The sequence below is a fragment of the Juglans microcarpa x Juglans regia genome, chromosome 7S (assembly GCF_004785595.1).
Source record: "Juglans microcarpa x Juglans regia isolate MS1-56 chromosome 7S, Jm3101_v1.0, whole genome shotgun sequence".
NCBI lineage: Eukaryota > Viridiplantae > Streptophyta > Magnoliopsida > Fagales > Juglandaceae > Juglans > Juglans microcarpa x Juglans regia.
In genome coordinates, this window is record NC_054607.1 from 18,619,708 (window position 1) to 18,632,867 (window position 13,160).

Below are 13,160 nucleotides of genomic sequence, written 5' to 3' on the forward strand. Positions count from 1 at the left end.
AAAACTTCTCAAATGAATATATGATGGTACTGAATTATAAAGAACTTCATGTGAAGATTTGTTGTTTAAAACCAAAGATGGAATTCGATTTATAAGATGACAGGCAGTCAATATGCATTCCCCCCAAAAAACTAAAGGAACATTTGATTGAAACCTTAAAGCTCTTGCTATATTTAGCAAGTGTTGATGTTTTCTCTCAACTATTGAATTCTGTTGAGGTGTTTCTATGCATGACATTTGATGTCTAATTCCTTTTGAAGCATAAAATTCAACCATTTTGAATTCTGAACCATTGTCACTTCTTATACATTGTATTCTTCTCCCAAATTGTGTTACAATTAGATTGTAAAAATTAGTTAAAATGGTTCTGACTTCATACTGTTTTTCATCAAATAAACCCATGTAAATCTTAAATGATCATCAACTATAGTAAGAAACAATCTGGATCCATTATGGGTTGGAATAGAGAAGGGTTTCCATATATCACAATGGACAATATGAAAAAGAAAACTTTCATTATATGTATGAACTTGGAAAGGAAGTCTTTTCTGTTTTGCCAGTGGGCAAACAGTACAATGATCAGAAACTTTATCTGTAAAATTGATATCAGATACATTTTTGGAAAGGAAATACAATCTAGAAATGGAAGGGTGTCCTAGTCTGCTATGCCAGACTTTAGAATTTAGCACAGAATTGATAAGAATTGATTTGGGTTGAACCTCATCATCGCTAGCACCTGATTTCTGCAATATGTATAGACCAGCTTTTCTTCTAGCTATCACAATTATCTTCCATGGGGTATGCTCCTGAATAAAGCAATAATTAGATAAAAAAATGAATAAGCATTTCTGTGATGAAGTAAGTTTACTTACAGAGAGTAAATTGTATGAAAAAGATGGTACACAAAGTACATCTTTAAGGATTAAATTTTCTGATATTTGAACTATACCAGAATGTGTAACAGGCACATTGTCACCATTTGGTAATTTTACTGAGGTGTTTAGAATTTTTGTAATGGAGGTGAAAAAATTGATTGATTGTACAATGTGATCTGTAGCTTCTGTGTCTACGATCCAAGTATTATAGGACATTAAAGTGTGTGCTGATGCACTTAAGGAAATACTTGAATTAGATGATATACCTTGAGTGGAATAAGCAACAGATTTAGAAATGACATTTGATGCTTGATGATTGGTATTATCATCAGGTTGTGAGTGAATTAAAGATAACAACTTTTGATAATCTTCTTGAGAGAAAGACAATTGATTAAAGTTCTCAAACGGATTACTCAAATTTTGACCGGAAACTTGATTAGCAGATGCTTGAAACTTTCCTTTCTGTCGACTATTTGTGAAATTTTGCTTGAATCCGGGAGGATAGCCATGAATCTTGTAACATTTGTCGACGGTATGATTATTCATACCACAATGAGTGCAATTCCATTCTTGCTAATTTCTCTTTGCTTTTCTTCTTGAACCACCAAAGAAAAAACTTTGTTTATTTCTGGTAAAGGATCTAGCATTAGAATTTGCCCTCTGATATGAGAAAAGCTACCATTTAAACCCATTAGAAACTGTATCACATGCTGTCGATCTTGATATCCTAGAAAGATTTTTATTGCACCACAATTGCACTTTTGTAAGGCTCCACATGAACATGTAGGAATTTGATTGTAATCCAGTAATTCATCCTATAAAGATTTGAATATTGTAAAATAATCTCGTACAGATAAATCTACTTACACCAAGACTGACAAATCTTTTTACAATTGATAGATTCTTGGACCATTACCTTGAGTAAAACGATTCTTTAAATCCATCCACATATCCCTTGTTGATTTCGCACATATTATGCTGCAACCAATCTCCTTTGAGACAGAATTGATCAACCAAGAAGACACCATATTGTTGCATCTTTCCCATAATTTGTATGTATCCTCTGTGAAACTTGGTTGACCAATCGATCCATCCACAAATCCAATCTTGTTCTTTGCTTTGAACGCCATGACCATGGACCTGCTCCATGTATGATAATTGTCCCCAGTGAGGATATTTGACACCAGAATTGTCCCTAGTGAATCACCATTCTGTAGATAATAGCGAGTTGGAATATCATCCATTCTTGAATTAAAAACGGAAGCATAACTATTTTTCTTCTGATACCATGTAACAGAATATTGAGAGAAAACGAACTAAGAGAATAGAAAAAGTAAGAAAATTGATGTAGATTACTTTCTTATTGAATTACAAGTAAATGCTCTGTATTTATACAGAGTCAAATGTAACTAACACTTAACTAACTCTATTGTAAACCAATGAAAACCATCCACGTGTTCATTCTATACACTTTTAATTATATCAATCTATAATAATTAGTGAAGGTATTTATTCTCCCAATCAAAATTTGTTGAGCAACTACCATAGTTCTGGGAACTTAAATCCTGGGAACTTAGTTTCCTATTATTAACACACCATAGTTCTTGCCCGGATTATATTGGCAAAAACTCAGACCCACGCCTTCCATCCCACTTGTGCATATCTGACACACGTACACTAATTTTTTTGTCCATATTAGGCTGCAAAAATTTTGAGATAATTGGTAATTAACATGGCATCATAGCTGCATCTATGATCCTGACTATTGACTAGATCTGCTATTATTAAGAGGAGCCTGACCTAGTACACGCATATCTACAAGGCAGCCTAAGCAAAACTAGTGCCATCGCCTTTGCGGCTTGGTTGGGCTGTGACAACTCCATCAAGTCAGATATGGACACAAACCATGCATATATATCATGCCAAAATGCGTCCAATGGAGAGGCAATGGGGGTAACATGATTGATCATGAATTTATTTTCCCTTGGATATATTAATATTCTACAACCCATAACATATAGGGAGTGATCATATGGAGCAAATCAGCTACTATTACTAAAAGAGTTATGCTAGAGATTGTACAAGCACTTTTCCTACATATATATAGGTAATTTGACAAGCTGAGAGATTATGAAATACTTTTAGAATATTAAAATCTTTGAGAAGAACAAAATGGCATCAATTTATTTTAGTTTATAAATTTTGCATCCACTGAATTAAGATCTTGGATCTATCTCTGTAATGACATAAGAAAACATTTGAAATATGTCACATTAATTAATACAACTTAGTCAACTAGTTAGTCTTCAAAGAATCTATATATATATATATATAATTATGTATGTATAAAAGTCTCTTTCTCAACTCAACCGGCATAGTGAATGAAAGGTGAGGATATCATGCCATTGTTCCAAAACTTTTGAAGGAGGTTTCTTCCAAATTTGAACCAGTTTACTACTAATTAAAACAGATCACTTGATTCAAATAGCATGAAGGTAACAGCCATTAGACCAACAAAGGTTTTTCCACTTTAACTAGTAGTAAGCTTGCCAGGCTTCAATAATGTCTTTATCTTTTCTCTGTAAAGTGCAAAGAGGCTTCACTAAAGGATTTAATTCCAATAACCACAAGGTAAGTTTCCAACAAACCATAACAGTAGGTTTTAAGGAATTTTTAAATCTAGAAGCATTACATGTTAACCAGAGCTCCCAAAGAATTAAAGCAGAAGTCAGCTGTGCAATGAGATGAAGTTGGTTCAAACCAGAGAAGAAAGTCCACCATGAAGTGCATTTAGCTTTCCAAGAATCAGAAATCAGTGAGTCTACACCAAAAAGATTTGGGAAGTGATGCCAAACAGCTCCTTAGAGGGAACATTGATAAAAAAAAAAAGTTGAGCATGAGATTCAATACTCCCAACAACACAATTACTGCATTTAGAGGCCATTTGAACTCCACACATCTTTAAATATTAGAATCCCAAGGGATCCCATTATCCCACAACTTCCAGATACAGACACTAACTTTCAAGGGTAGCATGGAGTTCCAAATAAATTCATGCCAAGGGAAGAAGTAAAAATGCCATTTGAGTAATGCTTCCAAATTAATCTGATCATGCTTACAGCTTAATAGGAGTTTTGAAAACTTGAGAAATCAGTGCTTGATCCATTCCCAAATTCAGCAAGCACCTTCTTGTAATCTTCTTTTTTGAAGAAAATGAAAAAGGTAAAATGACACATCTAAAAAGTATTTGCACGTTGGAGTCATATATATTTAAAACTACTTTACAGAATAAGAGCAATGATAATTTTCATATCTCATACAACATCAAGAATGATATGTGGCAAGATTACAAAGAGTTCCATAAAAGATTCAAATGGTGTGGAAGCAAAAAGGGCAAGTACGTAAGAGTCAATAGTAACAAACTCACAATAAGATGAAGAGTATTTCTTTATTAGAAAAGTAATAATAAGATGGAATAAGAGTTAAGTGGTGGGGAAGTGAAAGGAGAAAAAGTAGAGGTAACAATAAAAACTAGATATCTTTTAATTTACAGATGAAATGGAAGGAAACAACTCAACAAAATCAAAACTTTATTGTTAAAAGCCACATCCACCTGTACAAACCAAACAATAATATCACAAAGACACCAATACTAGCTACTAATATTATGGTCCATCTATTGTCTGCTTGCCTCTACTTTTGATCTGTGTTCCACTCTGAAGAAGCTTTTCTTTTATTAAATTAAGCTCGACTACAACATCTCTCATGTTCATTCGTTCTTCTGGCTGTTCAACAGAACATGCAACTCCAATCTGAAAAATCAAAACTAGGTACTCTTGAATTTTGTTTCTTCTTCTAATGTTGTAATTTTGGCTATTTTCAGTAGTTGTCTCTTCTTCCCTTTCTTGAAAGAGAATTGGATCCGCAATCTCTATTACTCCTTGAGGCAAGGCTGTCTTGACAAAGGAATGTAGGTTTAGAGTGCCCTGAAAAATGTCATCAATGGGTCTCTTTCCTGTGAACATTTCTAATAGAAGGATACCATAACTGTACATATCACCATGGATTGACACCTCATTTCCCATACCGTACTCTGCAATTGCATACACTATATTAGAATGCAACATTAAATTATTAAAAAAAAAAAAAAAAGCATTTTTGATAGGAAAGAAAAGATAGAAAGGTTTTTTCACCAGGAGCAGCATAACCAATGGTTCCCCTTAATCCAATAGTGCTGGAGTGAGTGGTAGAAGAGCTATGGTTGCTTCGAGGAGATACTATTGCTATCCCAAAATCACTCACGTGTCCAATCATTTCATTGTCAAGAACATTGCTTGGCTTTAGGTCACAATGAATTATTTGTGTCCGGCATTGATAATGTAGATATTCCAATGCACTCGCAACATCAATGGCGATATCCAACCTCCTGAAAAGATCTAGATTTCTTTGGTCCTGATGCACTTCATGTTTTGTAGCAGTCGGATGCAACCATTCTTCAAGGCTTCCATTGACCATGAACTCATAAACTAGAGCCTTGAAATCATTACCACAATAATCAACACTTGAACAAACTGTAAGAATCTTTACAATATTTCGATGTCTGATGTTTCTCAAGGCTTCACACTCAACAAGAAAGCTTCTGGAGGCTCCATGGCGCAAAAGGTCGAGGACCTTGACAGCAATTATAGTTCCACCCTCATCAAGAATTCCTTTATAGATTGATCCAAAACCACCCACACCAACCAAATTTGCTGAAGAGAATCTATCAGTGGCTTTTAGGAGACTTTGGTAAGATATATTCAAAAGCAAATTTCCTGAAGAACTTGATATTGACACTTTTCGTTTCTTTCTCAACCAAGAAACATGCAAAAGGTACAGAACCGAAGTTACTCCTAGTAGCCCCAAAACTGTAGATATTATTAACTTCCAGGTTGAGGTCAATTTTGTATTCCCAGGCTCTTTGAAGTTGCATTTAGGCAAGTGGATCTCAGGGATTCCCCCACATAGTTGATCGTTCCCTACAACTAAAACTGAACTTAAATTCTTGAAAACCCCATCTGTTGGCACTGGCCCCTCAAAATTGTTGTATGATATATCTAAAAACTGCAAGGACTTCAAATCCGCAAGAAATTCAGGGATTTTTCCTGATAAATTGCTCCGAGAAAGGTCTAATTCTTGAAGTCCTCTCAAAGAGCTAAAACTTGGCGGAACAGTTCCTTGGAAGAAGTTTCCGCTCATCTGTAGAAACTCTAGCATAGTGCAACTGCCAAGACTGCTAGGAATTTCACCAGATAACATGTTCCTTGAGATAAATAATTTACCTATATTCTTAAGATTTCCAACTTCCCTGGGAAGTGGACCCGTAAGATGATTCTGGGACAAGCCTAGGCCAATTGATAGAGATGAGAGACCAAAGACCTGTGGGGGTATGAACCATAGAGATTGTTACCAGAAAAATCTAGTCCAATCAAAGATTTGCAATTACCTAGACTTGATGGGATGCTTCCGCCAAGGTTATTTCTAGCTAAATTAAGTTTAAGTAACAAAGTTAAATTTCCAAGAGAGTGTGGGATGCTGCCGGAGAGATTGTTTTGCGATAGATCCAGATGCTTTAACCTATGAAGCCTACCGATAGCAGCTGGAATGCTACCTGACACTTTGGTCCCACTCAAGTTTAATAATTCTAAGTTGATAAGATTCAAGATTCCACTCGGAATCATTCCGGCTATTTCATTGGGAGATATTGAAAACATTCTTAGGGTCAATGACAAGTTACCAATGCATTCGGGTAAGATACCACCAAAACTGTTGATATTTATTGCCAAAACCTCTAACATGGTGGCATTGGTCAAAGAGCAGATAAAACTCAAGTCATCAGCTTCTCCACTTCCCAAGTTGTTTTCAAAAGCAGTAAATATTTTTAGCCTATGTAGCATTTCCAAAGAAGGCACATTTCCAGTAAATTTGTTTGATGCAATTTGAAGTACCTCCAAATTTGAAGCATTGGATATTGAAGGAGGAATGGAACCAGTAAATTGGTTATAGGCAATGGAGAAGTCTAGAAGATAAGGAAGAGTAGTTATGCCCAACTCCAACTGAAGAGTCCCTCGCAATTGATTATCTCCTACATGAAAAAGTCTAATGGAAGAGAGATTGAAGATTGATGGAGGGATGGTACCTGAAAGCTTATTGTCATAAAGTGCAAAATCTGTAAGATTTCTGAGTTGGCCTAGTGCATTTGGAATACTCCCACCTAAATTATTAGATGATACATAAAGTTCTTCAAGTGAAGATAAGTTCCCAAGAGATGGAGGAATACCTCCTGTTAGTCTGTTGTTGTCTGCGTAAAATCTTCGAAGCTTTGACAAGAGGGTAAACTCAGTAGGAATATCTCCAACAAATTGGTTATAAGAAAGTCCGATGCGTTCGATGTTAGAGCAATTGGATAAATTGAGAGGAATTCTGCCCACCATCGAATTGTTATTCAAAAATAATATCTTCAGTTGATGCAAAAGACCTATTTGTGGAGGGATTTCATGTCCGAAGCTATTGTTTTGGAGAAGTAGAATCCTTAGAAAGCTCATATTTCCAATGAAAGGAGATATAGAGCCCACGAGCTTCAGAGATGGTAGGCGCAACTCAATGACCCTCTGGGGTCGATGACCGCATGTAACACCATACCAGAGGCAAAAGTGGGTGGTTGCATTCCATGAGCTGAAAACCATGAAAGGATCATGGCTTATTTTGGCCTTGAATTCAAGCAAGGCTAGTCGGTCAGTCTCATTCTCAGTTATGGCATAGGTACTGCAAGAGCCAAAGCACAAGACAGAAGCAACAACAAGGATAGAAAAAGCAAACCAATAGAATAGACAAGTACTCAAGGTGGAAATTTGCACCATTATACTGGGAAAGACCTCAAGGAGAGATGAAATGAAGAAGGCTAAACTAGTTGTTTCGGCAGCTCAAGGGATCAGAAACAAGTTGCAAGAAAAGAAAATGCACGGACACCTCCTCTCAATACTTTTCCCGACATATAAGATTATATAGCCATACCATCTTCAGTGCATCTTCTTCAATTATATATGGCATATTGTGGTAAACGACTGAGTATGAAATAATAATCATTGGTGTATACGTTTGCTTGTAGACTTGACATTGACAGGTAATTGCTGTGATTACGAAAGGCTGATCTTCAGTCTTCAAGTTAACTCTAATTAATAAGCTAGCAGTGGAGTGGACTGAGTCCACCATCCGCCACAATTGGCCTGCATGCATGTTGAATCAATAGTAGGCCCGTCGCCAGCCTTTTATTCCTTTAAAATTATATTGGATATTACTCAATTCATTCCCATCACGACAAAATCAGCACAATAAACTTGGATATTAAAGTGATCAGACACATTTGATTATTTAATTTTTAATGATGTTAATAAAATTAAACAGAACAAAATAAAGAATACTAATTATTACTAATGATAATTTAAAAAAAAAAAAAAGTGGCCGGACCACCCCATTAACTGGCATTAGGGTGGTTGGACCATTCAAAGGAATAGGTGGTCATGGATTTATTATGTCTTTCAGTCGGCGAGATTTTAGCTTTTAACTTTCTTATAAGTTTAATTAGCTTTAGGCATCTCAGCCACATGGAGCTTCTTCTTCTTTCTTCTTTATTATGTCTCTAGACTCGCTAACCCCCCCCCCCCCCCCCAATTCAATAAAGTCGTGTTCTTAAACTCGTCACAAAATCAGGTCACTAGACTTGCTACGGGATAAAGCCAAATCTCTAGACTCGCCGACCTCCCATTCAACAAAGTCGAATCTCTAGATTCGCCACAAAGTCTGGTCCCTAGAAGTGAGGCCAAACAACTCCTAAAACAGAATATGGATACAAGCAATGAGCACCATATTCCATATCCCCAACAACATATTTGCTGCATTTAGAGGCCATTTGAACTCCACAACTTTAAATATCAGCTTCCAAACCCAAGTATATATCTGATCTTAATAGGAGTTTTGAAAACTTCAGAAATCAATGCTTGATCCCCAAATTCTGCAAGCACCTTCTTGCAATCTTCTTTTTCAAAAAACATGAAAAACGTAAAATGACGCATCTATAAGGCATTTCCACTTTGGAGCCATAAATGTTTAAAACTAGTTCACAGAATAAGGGGTGTGATAATTTCATATCTCATATAACATCAAAATTAAGTGGCAAAAATATAAAGAGTTCCATATTTGTAAACCATCTCAACTCATCTCACTACTATTTATTACTATTCATCAATTTTAACTCATAAATCTCATTACTATTCACAACTCATCTTAATTCATTTTTGAATCCAAACGACCCTAAGTCAAAGTGGAGGGGAAGCAATTAGAAGATCAACTACGTACGTAATGAATAGTCAATAGTAACAAACTCACAATACGACAAAGATTATTTCTTTATTAGAAAAGTAATAACAAAAGATGAGGAATCTCGACAAAAACAAAACTTATAAGCCACACCCACCTATACAAACCAAAATTAAGTTTATTTACTTCATATTTATTTCAAAGTCTACAAACAAGTCATTCCAATTTTAATTAAATGTAGTGTATATATATATATATATATATATATATATATATATATTCACGTAGATTATCTAATTAAATATAGTAGAGTGAAGCGTCAAGATTTGAATTCAAGATTTTTGTTCTAATACTATATAAAATTACTATTTATCTCAAAAAATTAAACTGATGAAAAAAGTTAAATTTTATTATTTATATTATATTCTTAAGGAATGCTACTTATTACTGTTTAAAAAAAATTAAGAAGAAAAAAGAGGAAGAAGAAGTAATTGCCGGCCACCGCATTATTGGTAGTAGGGTGGTTGGACCATTCAAATGGAACGTCTCCTTCCCTAATTTTCTGATCTTTTTCCTTAATGGAGAACATTAATGTATACCAAAGTTTTGGGAGGTTCTTCGTTAGAATCTAGTAAATAGTTCTATATATATATATATATATGTATGTATGTATGTAATCCATGATCATGTTAAGGAAATGTTATTAATCTTTACTTAATTCCATTTTAAATAGGTGGTCATGGATTTATGGCATCCAGTCCAGATTTTAGCTTATAACTTTCTTCCCTGGCATAAACCCAAATTTTCAGATCCTTTTTCCTTGATGGAGCTGAACACTTTCAAAGTTTTGAGAGAGTCAATTACGGTAACCAGTTTTAAAATTTCAACTATACAACAAAAAAATTAAGTTTATTTACTAATTGGATCTGTCAATATGTATCACACTTAACTTTTTCATTTAAGTAATGACATGCAAAATCATTTGAATTATGTTACATTAATTATTATGACTGAGTCAACTCGTTAGTCTACCAGGCATGTATATATATATATATAATATATAAGAGTCTCTTTCTCAACTCAGCCGGCATGACACAAATGATGGTTATTAATTCAAGAAGAATAAAGTAAGCAAAAATATCGATATCAATATGTCATTGTTCAAAACATTTTGAAGAAGGTTTCTCCTCTATTTGACCTGGTTTACTACTATAAGAGAGTCGGTTTCAATAATAATCCACTCCTAGATATGTACTGATAAAATGAGACTTGTACATAAAATTGTAAGTAAACTAAATGTTTTACGAAAATAATTTTTACAAATTAGTTTATAGAGAAATAAATATTTTTTTGGTGTTTGATTGTCATTTGATAATAATTTTATAAAAGCACATAATTTTGGTGGTTGGTGCTTTTAATCTTTTTAAGTGAATCTATTTTTATTTTTTTTTATGATAGATATGGTATTAATAATGTGTCAGATTATACTTCTAAAATAAGTTTTTTTTTTAATATTAAATAGTGTTAAATACAAAATTAGTTTATGTGGCTTGAATTGAAATCAAATTCCTCTTTGTATATTTTAACTAAAATTTAATAATAATAATAATCAAACTTTTAATAATAAACATCGATACAAATGATAAGTATCAAAATCGATATCCACTGCAATATGAATATATGCTTAAGCCTCAAAAGACTACCTATTCGGGCTATCCCAAATATCACAGTCAAAGACTCAAATAACTCTATGTCTCTATCTTTAGATTCTTGATTTCTTAGAATATTGAAATTTGAATAATTTATACGTATTATTTATTTGATTTGTAATTTTGTAATGTTGATACAATGTCCCTTAGACACTTTTTTGTTTGTAATTTTGTAATTGTTTAGAATTTCCATTTATTTTTGTAATAGCTTAGTTATTATTATTATTTATTAGTTTATTAAATATTAGGTAGTAGACTTGTAGTCTGTAGTAGTACTTCATTAGAGTCTAAATTAGTAAATTTGTATCATGTATATATTATTTTTATTCATGTAACCTTTTTTTTTTAATTAGGTTTTTTAATTTTTTTTTTTTTTTTTTAACTTCTAATTTTATGGGCCCAAAATAGCTCAGAAGCTGTTTCTGGGCCATTTTAGACTCATTTCAGTAGTTTTTGGGCCAAAGGCCTAGTGAGGGGTGGGGGGCCGGACAGATTGACCCCCCCACCCACATCCCGTTATCTAAGACAAGGTACCTCGCCCCCGCAGGCCTGGGGACAGGAAGAAAAATTAAGACCCCGCCTGCCCATGCAAGGTGGGGGCTACCTGCCCGATAGGGAGCTGGTAGCACCCCTAATTTAGAGGCCATTTAAACTCCACACCTTTAAATATCAGCTTCCAAATCCAAGTATCTGATCTTAATCTGAGTTTTGAAAACTTCAAAAATCAATGCTTGATCCCCAAATTCTGCAAGCACCTTGTTGTAAACTTCTTTTTCAAAAAACGTGAAAAAGGTAAAATGACACATCTAAAAGGCATTTCCATGTTGGAGTCATATATGTTTAAGGTGTCGTTTGGATTCGAAAATGAATTGATATGAATTGTGAATAGTAGTGAGATTTGTGAGTTAAAGTTGATGAATAGTAATGAATAGTAGTAAGATGAGTTGAAATGAGTTGCGAATACAAACCTCTCCTAAAACTAGTTCATAGAGTAAGAGGTATGATAATTTTCATATCTCATATAACATCAAAATTAAATGGCAAGAATATAAAGAGCTCCATAAAAGAGTTGAGTCAAAGTGGAGGGGAAGCAAAAAGAGAGTACGTAAAGAGTAGTCAATAGTAACAAACTCAAAATAGACAAAGATTTTTTCTTTGTTAGTGTTACAAGCCACACGTAGATTATTTAATTAAATATAGTAGAGTAAAGAGTCTAGATTTGAATTTAAGACATTTGCTCTAATACTATATAAAATCACTGCTTATTCCAAAAAATTAAACTGATGAAAAAAGGTAGCTGGACTTCACCCCATGATTGGTAAGGGTGGTCGGACCACTCAAAGGGATATTATATAGGTGGTCATGGATTTATATTATGTCATCCAGTCCAGATTTTAGCTTTTAACTTTCTTAAGTTAAATTAGGCTTTAGGCATCTCTGCCAAATGGAACGTCTTCTCCCTTCAGGTTCTTCCCTAATTTTCTGATCTTTTTTCTTAATGGAGAACATTAATATATACCAAAGTTTTGGGAGGTTCTTCGTTAGAATCTAGTACACACATGTATATAAATATATATATATATATGAGTTAATAGAAAAGAGAGATCATGAAAATACACAGGAGAGAACAGAGAGATCGAGAGAGAGTTGTTTCTGTGAGATTTGTGAAGTGACTGAGTGTGTGATCTTGTATTCTCAACAATGTGTTTGATCATCAATAAAAGCTCTAGATAGTTCCTACCATGGAGGTAGATCATTAGGATCGAACCACGTAATTATTTTGTGTTCTTTTATCTTACTGCATTCTGATTACGAGTCTACAGCAAGTTCTTGACATATCTTGGCAAACAAAATTCTGATCTTGGCATTAAAAAGAACCAGAATTACAACAACTATGATTCAACCATCCATCATTTATGAGCTTGAAAGCTTCATCACGGGACAGAAAAGATGCAAAGAAGTGCTGCCAAATAATAATTGGATTAAGACATTGCAGCTGATACTGAAATGACAAAGACATTAAAAAACAATTCAAGCCACACTTTAATAGACATCATCTCTATAAAGCCAAAGAGAAGAAATGAAAGTCCATCAAGCATTATCTTTTCGCCTCCAGTATAGCATCACAGAGGCAAGAGAATGGAATAAACACTTTGGAAGTCTTACCTCAGGAAACTTGTCTTGTTTGGCATATTTCACTAGTCTGAAAGACACTTTGGAA

General features: G+C 34.2%; 1 protein-coding gene across 1 annotated transcript; it reads right to left on the minus strand.

Annotated features, from left to right (window-relative positions):
* Window positions 1-4,540: 4,540 nt before the first annotated feature.
* LOC121240893 (probable LRR receptor-like serine/threonine-protein kinase At3g47570) lies at window positions 4,541-7,774 on the minus strand. Its single transcript, XM_041138415.1, is given in 3 exon segments — window positions 4,541-4,968; window positions 5,069-6,298; window positions 6,301-7,774. Coding segments are annotated over 3 exon segments (3,132 nt in total).
* Between the last annotated feature and the right edge of the window lie 5,386 nt (window positions 7,775-13,160).